The 22,752-nt window shown below is 38.7% G+C and overlaps 1 protein-coding gene across 1 annotated transcript; it reads left to right on the forward strand.

Annotated features, from left to right (window-relative positions):
* Nucleotides 1-611: 611 nt before the first annotated feature.
* Nucleotides 612-22,516, forward strand: MED17 (mediator complex subunit 17). The gene is made up of 12 exons (XM_037030693.1): nt 612-1,064; nt 4,579-4,745; nt 6,641-6,860; nt 8,559-8,695; nt 8,997-9,081; nt 11,398-11,550; nt 12,662-12,792; nt 13,915-14,099; nt 16,136-16,273; nt 18,907-19,024; nt 20,764-20,923; nt 21,971-22,516. The coding sequence occupies exons 1-12, from the start codon at nt 815-817 to the stop codon at nt 22,180-22,182; spliced, it is 1,956 nt and encodes a 651-aa protein (XP_036886588.1). The 5' UTR covers nt 612-814; the 3' UTR covers nt 22,183-22,516.
* Nucleotides 22,517-22,752: the final 236 nt, after the last annotated feature.

Genomic DNA, 22,752 nt, shown 5'->3' on the forward strand with positions numbered 1-22,752 from the left:
TTGGCAATGCTCCAATCAACGACCCTGCCAGGGCCACTTCTTCGTAATCTTTTAAATACTACTTATTCCCATTCAGGCATAAAATAAATATGTATTAAGCACATATTACCTGGCAGTGTCTATTATGCTCGCTGGAAATAGTTGCCATCGTGGGATTTACAACTAACGGGAAAGCAGAGAATAAACTATGAAGTGTAACTTTAACTAGTAATAAACAAATTAATTGTTTTTCTCAAACTACACCCTATTTTATAACTCTTCAGACATGTTTCTACTCTAACTGTAAGCCCTCAAATTTCAGCATTCCCAGAGGGACTCTTACTACTAAACTCCAGGGACCTATTAATTCCTTTTCTCCTACATCTTTCAGGCCTTCTCCAGCTTTCCTTCCTCCACAACTTTCAAACAAGTAACATTTAAAAATGCAGACAGACAATAGGGAGCAGCCTTTCTACACTTCCGGCCGGGAATTTTCTCCCCACCCCCGTCCCCTGTACTTTCCAGGCCTCCCGGAGCTGGCTGTTTTTCCCGTGTTGCACCCGGGTTCACCGGAAGTACTGATCCGGAAGGCCCCAGTGCCCGCGCTATCTCAATAGCGTTCCTGGAGACTTGGAGCACAGAAGGTCCTGCAGTGCATTCTGGGAAAATTGCTGTACTCCCAGCTTCGTTTCCGGCTTAGGGTTAGCGTCCGTTTTTCTGAGGGCCCGCAGAGGCACGGCAGTTCCCACGTTCCCGGGTACTGCGGAGGCGCTTCTGTTCTTACCTGCATCTTTGGCTCCTGCGGGGGTGTTTCTGCCCCGCCCGCGCCGCCAGAATGTCTGGGGTGCGCGCCGTGCGTATCAGCATCGAGTCGGCCTGCGAGAAGCAGGTCCAGGAGGTGGGCCTGGATGGCACTGAGACGTACCTGCAGCCGCTGTCCATGTCCCAGAACCTGGCGCGTCTGGCCCAGCGCATCGACTTCAGCCAGGGTTCGGGCTCCGAGGAGGAGGAGGCGGCGGGCGCGGAGGGCGATGCTCAGGACTGGGCGGGCGCCGGGTCCGGCGCAGACCAGGACGACGAGGAAGGTAAGGCTCGTGTCTGCTGCTCGAATCCGCTGGGTGGGTCCTGGAGTCCCGGTACCCGCCCGAGAACTGTCACTCTACCTCTTCTGTGCTAGGTGAGATGCTGTGTGTGTTTTTGAAAGTAACACTCGCGCAGAGGAGTAATTGAGTGTTCTCTCTCTCTCTCTCTCTCTCTCATAGCTGGACGACTAAGGGCACTACTTGGCTCAATACTCGTATCTTTCCGCAGGTTTTCTTGAATTGGAGAGTTTGAGACGCTGTTATTGGTGAAGTGTTTAAATACGTTTTTAGTAGAGCTTTCGTCACTTGGCACACTGGTTAAGAACCCTGTAGTTCACACCTGGGCCCTGCCACTTTTTAGCTGTGAGCATGAGCGACTGACTTTTTGCTCTGTGCAATGTGAATGTTGATGGGAACAACTACTGAAAAGAAGTCTGTATTGATTGGAGTACGAGATTAGGTTTAAGACGTAGGCAGGGGCCAAATCGTTTAGAGCCAATAGGCCAGGATAAGCATTTGGCGTTTATCATAAGGACAACTGAAAGCTTTTGAAAGATTTTAAGTAGACAGATGATTTTGTTTAAAAAGATAACTCAGGATGCTAGGTAGTAAATGGAAAACAAAACTAGAAGGAGGGAGGCTAGAGAATTGTAGGAAAAGTTGGAGTGGTTTGGGGGGTTTTACTGTTGCAAGGGTAAAAAATACTCACAATTCTTGATTTAGTTATTGGCAACAGACCCTGTATAAATGAGAATTTAAGGATGGAATTTTCAAGCCAGTGGTCTTAAGACAATTGATCCATTTGGGAATCAAAGGTAAGTACCACCTCATACCTCACACAAAAACTATTTACAGAAGGATTAAAATACAAATGAAGAGAAAAACAAAACATTGGAGTGAGGTTATAATCACATAACTTTAAGTTTAAGAGTAGGAGAAACTTAAGCAAGATAGGAAATGCAAGTTGTAAAGGAAAAGATATATTAATTACATAAAATTTTAAAATAATAATGGAAAAAGAGGCTATAAACAAACAAAAAGATAAATGACAGGCTGGGAAAATTATTTGCAACATCTGTGACACATCAGTGGTTGATATCCCTCATATTCAGCCTGCAAAGAAAAGGACAAATTACTGGGAAAACAGGCCAAAGATAGAAACAGTCTACTCCACATCTCACTAGTAGGGAGAGGCAAACTAAACATCATAAAGATACCATTTTCATGCATAAGATTAGCAGAAATTTAAAAGGTTGTCAGTATCCAGGGTTAGGAATGTGAATTGATAGAGCCTTTCTGGAAGACAATTTGGCGATTCAATATGTGTCAAGATTTTTAAATGTGCATCACTCTCTCTTTTTGAAAGATTTTATTTACATATATTTGAGAGAGGGGAGGAAGGGAGAAAAGCATCAATGGGTTGCCTCTCCCACATCCTCAACTTAGAACCTGGCCAGCTGGCAACCCAGGCTTGTGCTGTGACCAGCAATTAAACCTTTCTGTCCTTGGGACGATGCCCAACCAACTGAGCTACACCAGGGGCTAAATGTACCTCTCTTTTAACCCACTAATATTATGGCTAAAATTTAACCTACAGAAAACGTCATACATGTACACAAATGTGTGTTTAAGATGTTTATTGTTAACTAGCATTGTTGGAATCAATTTACATGTTCAGTAATTAGGAATGGTTAAAGTTATTGTAGAGCCATACTTCAGTCGTACTGTATTAAAAGAATGAAGTAGATCTGTCTGTGCTGATATGGAAGTATCTTTAAAACATATAAAGTGGGGCCGCGACCACTGTGGCTCAGTAGGTTGGGCTTCATATACCACAGAGCAAAAGGTCACTGGTTCAACTCCCGGTCAGGGCACATTCCTGGGTTGTGGGTTTGGTCCTTATGACAGATCAATGTTTCTGCCTCAAATCAATGTTTCTCTCCCTCTCTTTTTTCTTTCTTATCGCTCTAAAAAATAAATAAAATATTTAAAAAAGGAAAAAGGAGTAGCTATAAAAGACATTTATTTCTGGCCTCTGTGCCAGGGAAAGAAATACCTCCCCCAAGCTATAGATATATGTAGAATAGAATAGAGTAGGGAGGATCAAGTAATAGAAATATGGGAGAATATGTATGTAAATGCATAGAAAAACATGTAGACAGGTATACCCTAACTGTTAATAATGATTACCTTCCAGGTTAGGAAGGAATTAGGGGTGGAGAATAAAGGAACGCTTTCACCTTTTACCCTATAACCCTTTATTGTTTGAACTCTATACAGGAAGCATATGTTCATGAAATTTAATTTTAAAAATACATTTTTAAAAATTTAAAAAATTGGAAGATGTGTTAATAATGTTTAATATCTGAATGCTACCATTATAGGTTATTTTTATTTTTGTACCTTTCTGTATTCTGAAACTTCTTTTTTTTAAAAGATTTTGTTTATTTATGTATCTTTAGAGGGGAAGGAGAGAGGGAGAGAAACATCAATGTATGGTTGCCTTTTGTGCGTCCCCTGCTGGGAGTTGGCCTGCAGGGAACTGGCATGCAACCCAGGCATGTGCCCTGACTGGGAATTGAACCGCGATCCTCTCGTTCTCAGGTCTGTGCTCAATCCACTGAGCTACGCCAGCCAGGGCCTGAAAATTCTTTATGATTACTTATTCACATGTTAAAAACTGGAAGAAAAAAGGTTTTAAAAAGGTCTGCATAAACTTAAAGAAATATTTGAATGCCTGCCTATCATGTTGTAGTGTTAGATTTAACCAATGGAAACTAGGTACCATATTGGTTTTATCATTGTAGGAATGCTAACCTAAATGTTAATTAACAAAGATTCAAGAAAGGGTGGAGGACGTAGGAATATAAGAGGGTACAATTTTTTAAATTGTTTTTCAAGTACAGTTGTCTCCATTTTCTTGCCACCACTTACCCCCTTTGGATTTGTCCATGTGTCCTTTCTTTATACATGTTCCTTGATGACACCCTTCTTTCCTCTATTATCTCCTTCCCTTCTCCCCTCTGGTTACTGTCAGTTTGTTTTTTATTTCCATATCTATGGTTATGTTTTGCTTGCTTGTTTATTTGTTTTGTTGATTAGGTTCCACTTATAGGTAAGATCATATGGTATTTGTCTTTCACCTCCTGACTTATTTCACTTAGCACAATGCTCTCCAGATCCATCTATGCTGTTGAGGAGAATAGGAGCTCCTTTCTTTCTTTCTGCTGCATAGTATTCCATTGTGTAAATGTACCACAGTTTTTTGATCCACTCATTTACTGATGGGCACCTATGTTGCTTCCAGCACTTGGCTATTGTAAATTGTGCTGCTATGAACATTGGGGTGCATAGGTTCTTTTGGGTTGGTGTTTCAGGGTTCTTAGGGCATAAAAAATAGGATACAGGTTTGAAATAAAATTTACTATTCTTTTAGTTCTTTAAAACCCCTGGTTGAGCTTTCTGTCTTTTACTCATTTTAACTAATATTGATGTCTTTCTTTTTTCTCTCTTTTAGGGTTGGTAAAATTTCAGCCTTCTCTTTGGCCTTGGGACTCAGTGAGGAACAATTTGAGAAGTGCCCTGACAGAGATGTGTGTCCTCTATGATGTTCTCAGTATTGTTAGGGATAAGAAATTTATGACCCTTGATCCTGTTTCTCAGGATGGACTTCCTCCAAAACAGGTATTTTTGGGCTTTACATAAAGAATGGTATCATTTTGTTAAGTCCCAGGGTCATGTTTTAGGCTGTGTGCTTATGGTTCCCTTTCCCTTTCATATAAAATTATGTCAAGCCGAAGGTTTAAAGACTAACTGGTTCAAAAGAAAAGCAAAAACTACATCTCCTATTTCCTTAATATACCTCTGACCCTTGAGAGAGTTAAGTTTCATTAATAATATACAAGTAATACTTTAAAGTTTCCCAAATCTTAACAAATTCATGCTTGGTTTATAATTTACTATAACAAAAATGTGATGATAAAATGGCTTTGGAGTCAGATAGACCTGGGTTCAAATTCTGCCTCTGCCCTCACTAGCCCTGTGACCTTGAATTATTTTCTCTAAAGTATCAGTTTTCCCCTCTAATCCCCTCTCTTCCTTTTTAGGGTCTGGTTAGAAAAATTAGAAAGGCTGAATTGTGGAGGAGGATATTGAAAGCAATGTAAATTTACTGAGATCTGATGAAGAGTATATTTAAGTTTTGAACATTAGAAGATGAAAGGGAGGTGGCAAAAGGGTGTTGAATTGGTGAATGAAAAGTCTAAAGTCAGGGAGGCCAACTGAGAAGGTTTTTAAAGGAAACAAGGATCAAGTCAGTGGCATGGAGAGGAAGTAATTTTTGTAAGACTCCATTTGTAAATAGAATTAAGTGAATATAATTGCTCATGTGGCAGTAGTTTCAGAACCTGGAAACATTGCTCTAGTAGACTTCTTAGAGAGCATTAAGTCTGCTTCCTTCATTTTACAGAGAGAAAACTAAGACCCAGAGAGGTCAGAGATGTGCTCAGGTTGCAGTAAAGCCAGTGGTTAGAGAGCCAAGCTGAGACCTCCAGCGCCTCACTCATAGCCCACCACCTTTTCCACCTCTGTGCTTTTCCCATGAAGGGGGGGTTGCCAAGAATTTCTTGAGCTCTCTAAGGAGAGAATTAGGTTCCCTAACAAGATCAAAAGATTGCTGTGACATTATCCTGAAACTTCATGACTTTGACTCTTATAGCCAGAAAACTTTGTATTTGGAAGTATGTCTAATTAATGCAATATACAAATTGGTGTGACTATGGATATTTATGTATGTATATACCACACATAGATTTTGATTTCTAATTAGTTTTCCAAAAATTAGCATTCACTGAAGTACATTTACTGTTAATTAGAAATTTATTATAGAAGAATATAAGAATAATACATATTATTATTATTCTAATATATATATTGTTAGAATATATTATATTATATATTATATATATTCTTATTAGAATATATATTATATATTCTATATAATATATAGAATATATTGGCATGGTTTCAGTGTTAGTTTGAAAGGCTCTGAGGTAGCTTGCTATAATGGAAGATAATTTTACAGCTATACTCAATAGAGTCATTATTTATTCATTAAATCAAATATAATGAGCCAGGCATTGTTCTAGGTCTGTGAATAGTAGTGGTTTCTGCCATGTATAGGTTAAATTGAAGTAGAGATTATATACCTTAATCAGAAGTTTAACGAGGGCCACAAAAGAGTATGCACATGGGCTGGGGGTGGGAAGTGTCAGTACCTAGGGGAGGAATGGCACTACACCAGGGCAGGGAACTACCCCAGGCCAGGCAGGGTTGACACAGTGCTCAGTTCTGATTGGTAGTCCACGGTGGTGGTTTGGTTTAATATAAGTCTTTATCTGAGTTGACCAAAGAACTAGGTTGAGGTTTTTAAAAAGCATTACCGTATTGTGTATATTTTTCCCTTCTCTTTGCTTTAATTTCTAAATTTCTTGAGTAGGTATGTTATTACTGAAAAAATGTGTAATTTTGCAGTCATTTAAAAATAATACAGAACTATCTTGTTGGATTGTTTTTGATAGAATCCTCAGACGTTGCAGTTGATCTCTAAAAAGAAGTCACTTGCTGGAGCAGCACAAATCCTCTTGAAGGGGGCAGAGAGACTGACTAAGTCGGTTACAGAAAATCAGGAAAATAAGCTACAAAGAGACTTCAACTCTGAGCTTTTGAGATTAAGGCAACACTGGAAACTTAGAAAAGTTGGAGATAAAATTCTTGGAGATCTCAGCTACAGAAGTGCAGGTATAGGTTATTGTTAAAAACTGCTTTTAGACCATAGTTTGTCAAAAGAACTATACAGAGTTGATTATAATGTTACATATTCTTCTATAATATATTGTTTCTCAGTTACTTGTTGAAGTTTTAATTTATTTTTTTCTTTGTCCTTTTTTTTTACTTTGTTTTCGAAGTTTTAATTTCTGTACACATAAGCCTGAAGAAGCTAAAATTACTCTTATAGCGTCATATAAATATATGTAAATAGTTTATATTCATTTTGAAAACCTTTTAGATACATTTAACAGAAAGTTCAGAGGTAGGGCTTATGTGCTAACATGTTCTGAACTATAATTGACATTTTTGTCAGAAATAAAGAGGACTGGACTCTGCAATTGGGGGCTTACCTTAACCTTTAAAATCTGGGCATGGAAGGAGAAAAGAAGCATTTCTGTTATTCTTTTTTTCTCCCTTCAGTCCGCTAAGCTGGCTGAAGAGAGAGGATGGTGAAAACACCTTGCCTACCTCTTCCCCCATTAACCAAGGCCGCAAGGAATGTATTGAATACTTTGTTGGAATATACCAAAGTTTGATGATCTCGAATTCACATCTTTTGGTATTATTTCTTTATTGTTGAACTGTAAAAGAAGGTTTCTCAAGGTATTTCTGGTGATGTCTTAAAGCTGCTGAAGTTCATTCAGAGGAAGTGTACAATAAAAGTTTACAAGATTCACAGTTTAGTGGGGTAACTCTGAATGCTAGGGGGTAAAGCAAGGAGACCTGGCTATGATTGTTGGGATAATAATAGGAGATCAATATTTTAAAACCATTCATTTGCCAGAGCAAGTTATTGTTGCTCTAAAATTAAAGGAAGGTAGGTTGAAGTGATTAAGTCAAATACAGGACTGTGTGCCTCAGCACTGATGTGAATTGGGAAATTTCGAATTCTGAAGGCAAAAATCCCATTACATAGATCAATTCAAGATGACAAAGACATTTTTACATTTTATTAGGCCATCTATAGAAGCTGTACTTTCTGGCTCTAGACATTGTAAGATCATTCCAACAAATAATTCTGTGCAAATATTTTACCTAATTTCTTGCTATGGGACATTCGCCCATGATTGTAAAAGGATTTGATTATGTTTGTTTCTAATTGCAAGAAGATCTTGACCATCTTCCCTTGTTATAAAACAGCAGTTATTTTTAACCACCCCCTCTTCACATAATTCAGCAGCCAAAACAACTTACCAAAATGTTTGCAGTGAACAAAAAGACATCATGTGAAAATCTAGGAACTGCTTGAAGAAAGTGCACCCACTCTCCTGTAGTCCCTCTCTTGCTGGATTCAGAACACTTCAGCTGCGGCCTTATTATAGAGGCTACATTCCCGAAGTACTTAACCTCCAAGACTTAAATCTCAGGAAATACATTCATTTTACCAAAACTCCATTGGAATAAAAAATTGAGATAGTCCATGAGGTTCATCATATAATGATAGCATTAGACTAAGAAGTGTTATTTTTTAAGTTAAATAAAACCCTTTTCTCTTGCTTCCTTTCTTCCCTTTGCTCACCACCCCTTGCCATCCCCCCTCCGAAATACATGTTTTGTTGGGACCTTAATTTGTGATTCAGTGATGTGGATGTGAAATATTTTATACTTAATAATGTATGTTAAATGTGTAAACTGCTTTTTATTTTCCTATTTTGAATACCCAACCAGGATCTCTCTTTCCCCATCATGGTACATTTGAAGTAATAAAGAATACAGATATTGATCTGGATAAGAAGATACCTGAAGATTACTGTCCCCTTGATGTTCAGATTCCGAGTGATTTAGAAGGCTCTGCGTACATCAAGGTATTTGCCAGAGTATTTGTCTTTTTTTAAAAGATTTTATTTATTCTTAGAGAGATGGGAAGGGAGGGAGAGGAGAGAAACATCAATGTGTTCTTGCCTTTTGTGTGCCCCCTACTGGGGACCTGGCCCTCAACCCAGGCATGTGCCCTGACTGAGGAGCAAACCTTCGACCTTTCAGGCTGGTACTCAATCCACTGAGCCACACCAGCCAGGGCCAGAGTATTTTTCAATTAATTTCTTATTAATAGCCCAGAGGCTAATTTGCTAACATCTGCGTGTGCATGTTTTTACTGTCACATAGGTTTCCATTCAAAAACAGGCTCCAGACATAGGTGATCTTGGCACAGTTAACCTCTTCAAACGACCTTTGCCCAAATCCAAACCAGGTATAGTTATGTTCTGTTATCTAACTTATAGTCTTAACTGAGCTTACATGTACAAATAAACTAAAGATAAATAATCAGTAGAAAAAAGTAGATATTTTGGAGTAAGAACAATTAAAAATGTGCTACATATAATTTGTTAATTAATCATTAGTGAATAGCTGTGCAATCTTTTTATTTTTTAATTTTTTTCATAATATATTTTATTGATTGTGCCATTACAGTTGTCCCATTTCCCCCCCTTCATTCCCCTCCACCCTGCACACCACCTCCCACCCACATTTCCTCCCTTTAGTTCATGTCCACTTGTCTCAAGTTCTTTAGATTCTATATTTCCCATACTATTCTTGCCCTCCCCCATTTCTATTTTCTACCTACCATCTATGCTGCTTATTCTCTGTACCTTCTCCCCCCTTCTCCTCCTCCCACTCCCCTGTTGCTAACCCTCCATGTGATCTCCATTTCTGTGGCTCCGCTCATGTTTTAACCATCCACTTAGTTTGCTTTTGTTTTAGGTGTGGTTGTTAATAACTGAGTTTGCTCTCCTTTCACTGTTCATATTTTTATTTTCTTTTACTTTGATAAGTCCCTTTAACATTTCATAAAATAAGGGCTTGGTGATGATGAACTCTGGAACTTGACCTTATGTGAGAAGCACTTTACCTGCCCTTCCATTATAAATGAAAGCTTTGCTGGATAGAGCAATCTTGGGTGTAGGTCCTTGCCTTTCATAACTTGAAATACTTCTTTCCAGCCCCTTCTTGCCTACAAGGTCTCTTTTGAGAAATCAGCTGACATTCTGATGGGAACTCCTTTGTAGGTGACTGTCCCTTTATCTCTTGCTGCTTCTAGGATTCTCTCCTTCATTTTCATCTTGGCTAATGTAATTATGATGTGCCTTGGTGCGTTCTTCCTTGGGTCCAGCTTCTTTGGGACTCTGTGAGCTTCCTGGATTTCCTGGAAGTCCATTTTCTTTGCCAGATTGGGGAAGTTCTCCTTTACTATTTGTTCAAATAAGTTTTCCACTTGTTGCTCTTCCTCTTCTCCTTCTGGTACCCCTATAATTCAGATGTTAGAACATTTAAAGATGTCCTGGAGGTTCTAAGCCTCTCCTCATTTTTTTTGAATTCTTGTTTCTTCATTCTTTTCTGGTTGGTTGTTTTTTTTCTTCCTTCTGGTCCACTATCTTGATTTCAATCCCAGTTTCCTTTCCATTACTATTGGTTTCCTGTGCATTTTCCTTCATTTCACTTAGTGTAGCCTTCATTTTTTGATCTAATTTGTGACTAAAATCAATCAGTTCTGTGAGCATCCTGATCACCACTATTTTGAACTATGCATCTGATAGGTTGCCTATCTCTTGTTCGCTTGAAAGTATTTGCTCTGAGGCTTTGATTTGTTCTTCCGTTTGAGCCATAATTTTTTGGTTAGATTGGGCCTGTTATGTGTGAGGGGCAGAGCCTTAGGTGTTCACCAGGGCGGTGCAACCCAGTCTCTGGGTTGTGACACTGTATATAAGGGTGGGGTCAGAGAGGGAGCGATGGCACTTCTTCTGCTCTCTCTCAGATTTCAGTCCCCTCTGCCGCTTCCCACAAACAAATTGGGCCCTTTTGGTGCTGGTTTCTGGGTAGGTGGGCTTGTGTACATTCTAGGACCCTGTGGGTCTTTCCAATGAACTCTCCTGTGAGGCTGGGAGTCTCTTCCGGCACCTCAACCCCCACAAGTGTTTTCAATAGGTGCTTTTAGGCTTTTATTTCCCAGTGCTGGGGCCCTGGGTTGTGTGGTCTGTCTTGCTGCCTGGTTTTTGCCAGGTTTATCAGCATGCGAATGTGTGACCACGGTCAGCCAGCAGCCTTGCGGACCTTACTGGGTTTGCTCGTTTCCTCCCCATGCCTGTGTCTGCTAGCTACCTCCTTTTCCTGCCTTCACCCCTCCACTGGCCACTGACTCCACCCTTCTTACCTGGATGAATGGTTGTCGGACTTCCACACAGTTCAGTTTTCTGTCTGTTCTGGTTGTGTTTTTGTTTCTAAATCTTTGTTGTCCTTAATTTTAGTTGTGCAAGGAGGCACAGTGTTTCTACAAAACGTCTCCATCTTGGCTGGAAGTTACCATGTGATCTTTTTAAAAAATTGAACTTGCCAGTTTTCTTTGTGTGAGAGAAGTAATGATTTTTATATTTTGGAAAGAATATGCTATAGTATAATGTTTTCTGAACTCCTGTTGTATATATTTAAATCACCATTTAAGCTAGTTAATGCATAATATACTTAGATAACTTGTATGTGTATGTCTATATATATATCTTCTGTCTTTCAGGTTCCCCACATTGGCAGACAAAATTAGAAGCAGCACAAAATGTTCTCTTGTGTAAAGAAATTTTTGCACAGCTCTCTCGGGAAGCTGTCCAAATTAAATCACAGATCCCTCACATTGTGGTGAAAAACCAGATTATCTCTCAGCCCTTTCCAAGTAAGAACAGCTAACCCTTTTGAAATTTATAAATGAGACTGTGGTTTGGGCAACAGGACAAAGGGATAGCTAGTGGGTGTGTCAAAGCAGTAGTAAGAACTGAGAAGTAGTGTGCTGCCTGTAAGGGCAGCTGGGACAGCATGCAACACCAACTGCACTGCTAAGTCTGTGTCCCAAGGAGTGGAACTGCGTATTTTAAATAGTATGTGTTCGGCCCTGGCTGGTGGAGCTCAGTGGATTGAGAGCGGGGCCTGCGGACCAAACAACTACGGTTTGATTCCCAGTCAGGGCACATGCCTGGGTTGCAGGCCAGTTCCCGGCAGGGGACGCACGAGAGGCAACCACACATTGATATTTCTCTCCCTCTCTCCTTCCCTTCCCCTCTAAAAATAAATAAATAAATAGCATGTGTTCATATTTACACTACCAAAGCCATTATTCAACAGCATTTGCTCTGAGGTGTCTGTGCTAATGGTATTTGTGGAGGATTTTTCAGGGATTTTCACCTTATTGTCTAAATGACATGTCAGTTAGAAAATGCTTAATCTATTAAGCACCTGTATTTCTAAATTTTTGGAAATTAGATTGTAATATTTTTAAAAAGCTATTAGATGTCCCCTGCAGATCAATTTGTAGTTAGGTGTGCACTTATTTTTTACAGAAATTCTGAACAGTATCCTCTTAGATCTTGTCAAGGGAGTGGGTTTTAGGAGAATTTTCATCCTGATTCTCATGGGAGCAAAGTGTCTCTCTCCTAGTTACTAAGACCTAAAACCAGATACCAACTCTGTGGTTATTTTTTAAGGTTTTTTTTTTTAATTTAAAAGAAAGATGAAACAAAATAATTAATATATAGCTTTTGTTCACCTGTCTTTAGCCACAGCTCAAGGTCAGTAAATCAACAGAATTTTAATTGTTAATATACATGGTAATTTATTGCACTTATGAATAGTCACTCATTTGGGGGTAAAAATGTTAGTCATGAAGTTTTTTTAGGTTTAGAATGCATCTTTTAAGAATGGACTGTGATTATACTTTATAAAGACAGGTTGTGCCGTTTCATACTTTAAGTTATTCATATCTGTTATTTATATCTTCTTTTTATAAATAGACTTACAGTTATCTATTTCTTTGTGCCATTCCTCAAATGATAAGAAATCTCAAAAATCTGCTACTGAGAGGCAAAGTCCGGAGGATCACCTTTATGTCCTAGAGCATAACTTGCATCTGCTGATTAGAGAGGTAACGAAATAAATATTTGTGTTTATGATGTGGTCAGCATATCCAGGACAGTGAATATACACGAGCTCCCCTCTGCCAAGTCCTCATTCTTCACATAACAATGGCTTCCACTTCATATGAAAGATTTTTTGCTACGTGCTAAGGGAATACAGAGGTGATCAGAATATAGTCTCTGTTCCCTAGCTTAGTTTCTAGTGGTAGAAAAATACCACAAGTTTTATAAAGTGGTATAAGAAACGCAAGCTAAAAGGTGCACAGGGAAGAGTGATTCTGATTGGGCAATCGGGGAAAAATGTCTCTCCAGAGCCCCTGAACAGGATAGTTCTGTTATTTTGGGACATGTTCAATTTATAGGTTATCTAGAACTGTGTTTCCAGAGCACTGGTTCATAGTTTAGGCTAATTTCAAAATAATCCCTTGAGAAGTATATACTCCAGCCTCCCCTGCCTCATCCCCAAATCTGGTTCAGTTGTTTGTGATAGTATAATAATCAATATCCTTTTTGAGGTCCTCAGGGAGTTCTGGTAGGTAGCCAGGAACTAGAGGTTCCTCAGGAACCAGGAAAACCAAGCCTGGTTTTCCTCAGGAACCTCTAGTCTAGGGAATAGTGGAATACCTGTTGATCACATGGGTTCTATCTTGAGTCTTATTGAAGACTATTTGGTTTTGTACTTTAAAACTTCTAAATAAAAATAATAGCTTGAGCCCTGGCTAGCATGGCTTAGTGAGTTGGGCATTGTCCTACAAACTGAAAGGCCACCTGTTTGATTCCTGATTAGGGCACATGCCTGGGTTGTGAGCCAGGTACCCAATTGTGGGCATTTGAGAGGCACAATTGATACTTCTCTTTCTCTTTCTTTCTTCCTCTCTCCTCCTCTCTCTAAAAGTAAATAAATAAAATCTTTTAAAAAGTGGTGGGGGCAGCTTGAGAGGGACGCTGCTTTCTACAAACTCACCTGGTGCATGGCCTGGTAAGTGCATTTATCTGTGCACCAAGACTGCCTCCAAGATCTGTGGTTCAGATCCGTTGCTTTCATGTTTCCAAAGTGGGAGCTGCTCTTTGAGCACTGTGGTATTTAATCTGTGGGTACTGGTGGTTTATAACAGCTGTTCTTGGTCCAGTTTCATAAGCAGACCTTGAGTTCCATCACGATGCCTCATCCAGCAAGTGCACCTTTCGGCCACAAGAGAATGAGACTTTCAGGTCCTCAAGCTTTTGATAAAAATGAAATTAATTCATTGCAGTCCAGTGAAGGACTTCTGGAAAAAATAATTAAACAAGCAAAGCATATTTTTCTGAGAAGTAGGTAAGGATAAACAAAGTTACTGGGTTTTGTGTCTGTTTTGTTTTGAAACTGCCGCCTTTATTCCCTTTATTAGTCATCTCAATGTACTCTTTTGGGTGTGCTTTAACCTTTTCTTCCAGGGAGGCAGGTGGCTGCAGTGTGAGAGCTTGTGATTGTAAAAGGTCCTGTCAGGTTTGGGGAAGACTGAGGTCCACTAACACGCACCTGACGTGGCACTGCAGTTTTGGAAGACGACTGACTAGCAATGTGCCTTTCAACACCATATGCTCTTCAGTATCTATGAGATACTTATTCCTGAACTGATTAAAAAATTTTTTTGAAGCTTTTCATGTTTTCTAGTTATCATACATTATAGGACTTTCTAAAGCACTTGTGCAGATGCTGACTTTATGTAATTCTTATTCTCTGAGGTAGATGGTGTTAACTCATTTTGTTGTTGCTGTTGTTGAGAAAATTGAGGCTTAAGAGAAATTGTGCAACTTGCCCAAGGTCGCACAGCTAAAAGGTAGCAAAGTCAGGATTTATGCCCAGGTCTGTGCAACTCCAAAGTTCATTTTCTTTTCTCCTCTACAAATGAACTTGGCATGATTGGACCTAAATACATCTTTTTCAGATGTTGAAGGGTGTTCTTCTATTTTGTTATTGGTACTTAGTGAAAAGGTTTGGTTTTACTTTGTAATTGTCTAGATAGTGTTCAGAATTTCGGGTGTAGGCACACAATTGTTCTATGGATGGTATTTTATTACTTTTGATTATCAGTTTTTTTCCTGTTAATACAATAATGGTTTTTATTAGCATGTTAGTTTGTAGTCTTGGAATGGAAACTTAGGTTCTTCCAACTTTAGTAAGACATGTTAGAGAAGACAGCAGATAGAGTGAAAAGAGTAAAGGATTTTAGGGTAAAGGATGTGTTTAAGCCCAGAGTTCAGCCACCTGCTAAGTAATTTGGGGCAAGTAAAATAATATCTTATAGTCCTCATTCTACTCCTTTGGGAGTATAGGAGCCTGGTTTAGGTTCATGTTAACTGGTATATACAGAACTTCCTTACAAACAATAAAATAGTATATGGTAGGTCACTGTTACTTTTCATCCATGTATTTTAATTATATAAAAGCTGTCAATTTGATTATGTTGTTAATCTTGCAAATTTCTGATTGACCACGAAGTTAAATGTTCTCTGAAATAAATAAGGGGCACAGAAATAGCTATCTTTAGAATCATTATACATTTCAGAGTAGCAGTTATAGTCTTGGAAGCAACAAAGTTTTAAAAATGTTCCCTTTTCCCCCTAAGTATAGAAATAATCTTCCAATGTATGAACTCCCTCTATTTGATACCATACACAGCAAGGTCTCTTAACAGGGTTGTATATTTCGACTTACAGGGTGGGGCAAAGGTAGGTTTACAGTTGTTTGTATGGAAGATAATACAATAATTAATAAATAATAACATAAGAATAAGGTGTGGTTTCATGTACTCACATCTCTAAACCTACTTTTGCCCACCCTATATTTCAGGACTTGTGTATCTTTTTTTTTAAATCAAATCTGGGATCATAATATTTTGTACCCTGACTTCAAAGATATTTTAATATATCCCATTATGTGAATATTTCATGATTTCTTTTATTTCTCAATTGCCTCAGGACTTTATAACAGCTGACTTTGCTTTAAAATGTTTGCTTTGCAGATGGTGGTATTTTTATTTTTTTATTTTTTTAAGATTTTATTTATTTTTAGAGAGGGGAAGGGAGGAAGAAAAGAAAGAAACATCAATGTGTTGTTGCCTCTTGCATGCCCCCTACTGGGGACCCGACCTGCAACCCAGGCACGTGCCCTGACTGGGAATTGAACCTGTGACCTCTTGGTTCGCAGGCCAGTGCTCTATCCACTGAGCCACACCAGCCAGGGCATAAATGGTGGTATTTTTAAAAAGTAGTCATCTGGTTTTCAAACCTCCATAAAATTTATATGATTTATAATCTTACTGTTCTATATGATGGGCTTTAAAAATGTTTACTTCTTTTCTTTAAAAGAACCGCTGCAACCATTGACAGCTTAGCGAGTCGCATCGAGGATCCTCAGATACAGGCTCATTGGTCAAATATTAATGATGTTTATGAATCCAGCGTGAAAGTTTTAATTACATCACAAGGTTATGAACAAATATGCAAGTAAGTGTCAAAAATTAAGTTATTTCTTCAAATATGTTAAGATGCTTTTTATATATTGATGTTTGCTGAGTGATTTTATCAAGATTTGGGGGTTTATTTGCTAGGGTGTCATAACATTCTAATAAATTCTATCAACTGTAGAGTGTTTGTAAGAGTGAGAGGTAAGAATGTCTAAAACAGTTTCTATTAGGTAAGTATCACATATTTGGGCTGTAGTAAAAACGGAACTTCAGCCTGGAGCAGAAAATTGCCAAACTCCATGAGACCTAACTAGTCACAGAGGTTTGCAGGCAGCAAAGCATGCCTCAAAACAGTCGCCACCCTCAGGAGTAGGGGACTGTAATATATTTATCATGCTCTTTTGTGATCTGAAGGTTTTAATGTACCGTTTCTTAGAAATAAAGAATAATAGATGAGCATGATTTAAAAGGTCAAATACAGATAAAAGAGTACCCAGTGGAAAGGAAATCAGTCTTGAAACTTCTAGGAACAGATGGTGGAGTGAAGCTGGGTCATGGTTTTCTTGCCTTACACCTGCGGAAATAGTGAACTGATGTGGCTGCGGGGAGAGTGGGTGCTAGACACAAATAAAAAGTTTGGCATGCACATTTGTAACTGTTAAGTCTATGTGATGGGGTCATTGGCTTTCATTATATTATGCTTTACTTCTGTTTGTTTTTAAAATTTTCTATTATAAAAAGTTAAGAGAGAGCATGATCACAAAGGAGAGGAAAAGAAAAAATTCTCCGCATTGAATTGTTTACATCTAGAACTAAGACCAAACAGCTGTGGGAGTATGGTTAGGGGACCCATCGGAAACATCTGTAAGAAAGTGATATTGCAGCCTTGACAGAATCAGGAGGGGCAAGGGAGTAGAGGGAAGTAGTAAAATGCTCTTTTCCTCATCTATTATAGGTGGGGCCATCTTACACCAATTAAAGTTGAAAGTAATTCTTTCAACTTTAGAATTTTCCAGAAGCAAGCACTTAAAACATTTTCTTAAACATCCTGTAGGAAAGTCTGTGCATTTACACACAGGTATCTTATCCTACCTGCACCCTATTCTACACAGTGTTGTGTGCTTTGTAAAAATTAAGAGATAATTTGCATAGCAAAATTCACTGTATTAAAGTATACACTGTTTTAAAGTATATTATGTAATTATCATCACTATCTAATTCCAGAACATTTCAATCACCCCAAAAGCAATCATTACTAATTGATGTGCTTTTTCTACTTGGTAGTATAATATTGGTGATATTCCTTATCATAGAGATCCACTTCATTTTTTCCATAGCTTTTTTTGTTCCAGTGTGTACTGAGCCTTTTTTTAACCTCTTGATGAACATTTTAGTTGCATGCCAGCAAAATAGTTTGTAACTCTGCAAGTATATCTGGGATAAAGTCCCACAAGTGTAATTGCTATGTCCAAAGATGAGGCATTCAAATTTCCAATTGTTACCAAATTGCTTTTCAAAGTGGTTGCCACAAGTATGCTACCAATAGTGATGAGAAGTTTTCTTCCCTCACACTCTTGTTTAAAAAAGAAAGAAATTAAAATCTTTCATTTCATGTATAAGTCTCTTCTTTTAAGCCTTTCTGAATATTGTGGTTTTCTTTGAAAAAAATATGGTAAACTTTAATTTTAAAAAATTACAATTTTATGTAGATAATTGCCAAACTATTATATTTCAAAATATTTACTGTAAAAAAAGTTAGAAAACAGAGGCACTGTCAAATGTGGAAATATATGCTGCTTTTTCTGCATTCATTCACTTAGATTATTTGACTTGAGGAAATTTGGGTCTCTTGTACATGTCATATGATAAAAATGTATACATTGGTTTAGAAAAGTGTCGTGATCTGTATGTTATTCATTGGCTGTATTTTGAGTTTCATTGTGTGACCTAAGCCTAGTTAATACTGTCCATAATCTGACTTGCTGATTATTTCAGGAGAGGGCAAAGAGTTCACAAAACCTTACTTTCTGTATAAGAATTTGACCTTTGGTTAATTCTCTAGCTCTAGTTCCCTAGTAACCCGGTAAGGAAAGATGTCATCTGTGTGTTACCGGGCAACATTGCTTATGGCAAAAACAATTTCAAATTAATAAAGTGGATCTGGACTGGGACGAATTATATATATGTGAAGGGAATGCAGTTGGGCTTCCATGGATAGGGTGACTTCTAAAATTAGGCCGTGTCTCTTGTGAGAACCCTGGAAACTTTGCCTGTGGAGTTGTTGTAAGAGAGTGTGGCCCTTTTTGGGTGTGAGTTTCTGAGTCAGGGCAGGTGCTGCGTGTACCCTGTGTGGACCACCTCTCATTTAGCAAAGCATGCTGCTGGTGTGCTGACAGCTGCCTGTCTTGTGCAGGGGCTGCCACCAAAGAGGAGCAGCTGACACTGGCTGCTGGCAAGCTATGGCTCCTCTCCACTGTCCTTCTGAGTGGACTGGTGCTCAGGGTGGCCTCTGGTAGTCCAGTCTGATGGTTTAGTTGAACCTAAGAAAATCCTCCTCCCCCTGGGAGCTGATATAGGTCATCAGAAGCATCTGTTTTTTCTTTGATGTTAAGGTTTAGTGTTTGTGGCATTTATAAGGAACATTTCTGACTTTTAGTATGTGTGTCTGTACAGGTCCATTCAGCTGCAGTTGAATATTGGCGTTGAGCAGATCCGAGTCGTACACAGAGATGGTAGAGTAATCACACTGTCTCATCAGGAGCAGGAGCTGCAGGATTTCCTTCTGTCTCAGGTACTAGTTGCAGACTACAAGTCTTGTGCCCATTCCTCTCATATCCAGTTAAAAGACAAAGTGAGTAAAAAGTAAAGTACAATAAATTATAAAAAGAAAACCATTTATTTCTGCCATCTTATTTCTGGAGCATATCTTACAATCTGTTGTTTAGTTGAAAGTGTTGATAAACTGTTCTAGTTTTGTTTCCACTCAGTTTGTGTTTAAGATAAAGACCAGTTCTGAAACTATCAAACTTTATGTCTCATGTTTGCTAAGGTTTGCAGCCACTCCAGGACCACATGATAGTGAAGAAGTATTAACCCCAGAAAACTAGAAAAAGCACGATCAGATCAAAACTATAGTGACCATTATCCATAACATTAAGTGGAATGTTTTAGCCATAAGCCATGTGAAAGAGTTCCCCATATTACAGGGTAGCCTGGAAAGTGCTGGTTCTAGTCCCGCCTCTACCACAAACTTGCTCTGTGACCCTGGACAAATTTCTAGACTTTTCCTTAACAAGTATAAAGTAACAACAGTATTTGTCTTAACTTCGGGGAGTTGTGATGACCCAGTGAAATACTGACTTACAGGAGAAAGGGTAGGTTTTAAGATGCTAATGTAAGATACTATGTTGTCACATAAAATTCTAAAAAATAACTGATGCTTTCCATCCTCACTTAAAAGCATAATATTGTACACTGACTTGCTTCTTTGGTGCAAAGTAAATAAAATGCATTTGTGAGGTATGGCAGCTCTTGGCTGATTACGTCTAAAATGGCTTTGGCCAACTTAAGTGCACACACACACAGAGAAATGTATTGGAAGGCTGCTGGCTAGATCCTGGAATCAGTGGGACGTCTACAGAACAACACTTACAAATGGATATGGGTCAAAGGAAGCTGGATGGTGAGACCCACAGCCAGGCAATGCCACTGTTGCCATCCTGATACTACTTCCTTCTCTGCTGGTGGCAGAGTGTGTTCTAAGATAGCCCATGTTGCAGTCAGGACCTTAATAGGAAACGTGTGGCATACTTAGGAGAGTCTGTTTACTACGGATCTATTTGCAAAAGTGGGGACACAGGAGAACCATCAGGGAAAGTGTGTATGTAATCTGCTGCTAGTAGTAATCACGTAACTAGGCCAACAGGGCCACAGGGGGAGAGGAGAGACAGGCAATAGGAACCCTAAAGGGGACAGCCATGTAGAACAGACCACCTTCAGAAGACCAACAGCCTTTTTTCACTGGGTACAACAAGCCTAAACAGGGAAGTTTCCAGGAGAATAAACACCATGACTGCACTCTCTTCCTTGCCACCCTGCCAGCTCCTATTATTTGAACCCAACCTGGAACGAGGGGATATAGAAAGCTGCTAACATAACCACACAGGTCAGGCTCCCACGGCAGAGTAGGACAGAGAGCAGATTGGAAGGGTGAATGCAAGATACTCAGCATACCCTGCTGCTTTGAATGTTACTCCACATTTAGTGATCAGAGTGGGGAATCTCCAGTTAGTGGTCAGGGCCTGTACTCAAGCTACCAGTAAACAGGGGAAGTGAGTATTGGCTGTTCTGCAGTGAAAGTGGGGTCCTGCTCCTTCTCCCCAGTAGTCACACAGAGGAGGATTCCTCATACATGAGCTAGGTTCCTGAGCTAGGCAGCAAAAACCCCACCGAAAGTTCACAATCATGTCAGGTCACTGCAAAGTAAATATGCATGCTGGTTATCAATAATGTTTCCCTTTTCATTCACAGATGTCACAGCATCAGGTGCATGCAGTTCAGCAGCTAGCCAAGGTTATGGGCTGGCAGGTGCTGAGTTTCAGTAATCACGTGGGACTGGGGCCCATAGAGAGCATTGGCAATGCCTCCGCTATAACAGTGGCCTCCCCGAGTGGTGACTATGCTATTTCAGGTACTTTTACTTCTTCGAATGAGAAGATACCTTTGGCAGTTGGTGTTAAATTAGCTTTAATAGGTCCATGTACTAAGAGTAGTTTATCTCTGCAACAAGTGAGTCATGTAGTAGTTATGCTGAACATTTATCTAATTATTGTTACTATTCAGAGCAACAGATTATTACTTTTCTTCTAGTAGTTACAAAAAGTTTGTTTGCAACACATTCCTAAGAGAGCATTTGAAGCTGCCATCAACATTGTTAGCCCTACAGTTTAAAACCTTTAAGAGCTTTTTAAAAATGTACTGCTGCAAATTTAGGAACAGTGGTATCTGATCTGAACGATGGTAAAGGGATGGGTAAGGGAGAAAAAGGTGCTTTATTAAACACCTTCTATGAGTCAGTCACTTTAATAGGCACTTATGCATATTGTCTAGATGAAATTTTTATTTGGAGTGCTTATGGTTTTAAAGCTATCTTTTCTAATACCTGCTCTAAGTATTTGGAAGAATGCGTAGCTAAAAATTTTTCCCCACAGGATCACAGCTTATGAATCTACAGTCTTGATATTGCTAGATTTTTATTAATAAAAATTTTAAAATGCACTATTCTTCCCTGAGTAATAAAGCCTATTACAACCTGAATTTCTTAATTCAGAATAATCTTTCTTTTATCCTTCCCTGTCCTGATTCTGAACATTTAAGTTTCATTATATATTAGGTAGCTATCAACCAACCCACTGAATGATTGGATTATTAAATACTCTTAGAAAAAATTCAGTTGGTAATTTTCTGAAAATATGTAGGACATTTGACTTTCCTAAGCCAAAATTTATCTTGCCACATTTTTATAATACAAGTAGTTAATTCATGAATATTTATACAGCCTACTATATATAAATTAGTAAATTACTTTTTATTATACTGAGACTGAAAAGCACTTTTAAACAGAACTTTGAAGTTGCTAACAGAGGTTTTTGTAGCCGTGGTAGAATGAAGTGGGACAGTTGCCCCTTGTCTTCCCTGCTGGAACCGACTGTGCTGATATTTTGGTTGTGCTCCACAGTTCGCAACGGCCCTGAAAGTGGCAGCAAGATTATGGTTCAGTTTCCTCGTAACCAGTGTAAAGACCTTCCAAAAAGTGATGTTTTACAAGATAGCAAATGGAATTATCTTCGTGGACCATTCAAAGAAGTTCAGTGGAATAAAATGGAAGGTCGAAACTTTGTTTATAAAATGGAACTGCTTATGTCTGCACTTAGCCCATGTCTACTCTGATTTTTTTCCAGAAGTTTCTAGAAACTTTGACTGGAGGTGTTTGCAGGTCAAATATAAGTAAAAGGAAGAGTCATCTTCCAAAGGAGTGTTTTTTAAAAAATATTAATTAGATGTTTATGTAGCATTTTGGAACCTTCACTTTATAAGTGACAAGTGCTTTGCATAAATTTATGTACAGTCACAGGGTGTACAGTATGGGAATATGTAAAATAATGCTTTTTTTATTCAGTTAACTTGAAGTGTCACTAACTTACGGGTTTGCATTTGCTTTTTAAAATACTCCTTTGATGTTGATACCAAATAAAACATTAAAAATTTCAGATACTTTCTGAACTCTTAATAGCCTAAATGAATCGTGTCTTTAATTGACTTGCCTTAGATCACAGTTTGTTTTAAAGAAAGATGGCTTAAGAATATTTGAACACTCAGGACCCGGCTTTCATACTAGATGCTTTCCAGGACAACCAAAGGAGCCTACTCTGCCTTCCCTGCCAAAGCTATTCAGAGGTGCTCTTGTCCTCTAAAGTACCTCCTCCAGTTGTCTTCTTATACATGTGTGGCTCTAACCTC

Source organism: Sturnira hondurensis, unplaced genomic scaffold, assembly GCF_014824575.4.
Source record: "Sturnira hondurensis isolate 20B ecotype Veracruz unplaced genomic scaffold, ASM1482457v3 Scaffold0020879, whole genome shotgun sequence".
NCBI lineage: Eukaryota > Metazoa > Chordata > Mammalia > Chiroptera > Phyllostomidae > Sturnira > Sturnira hondurensis.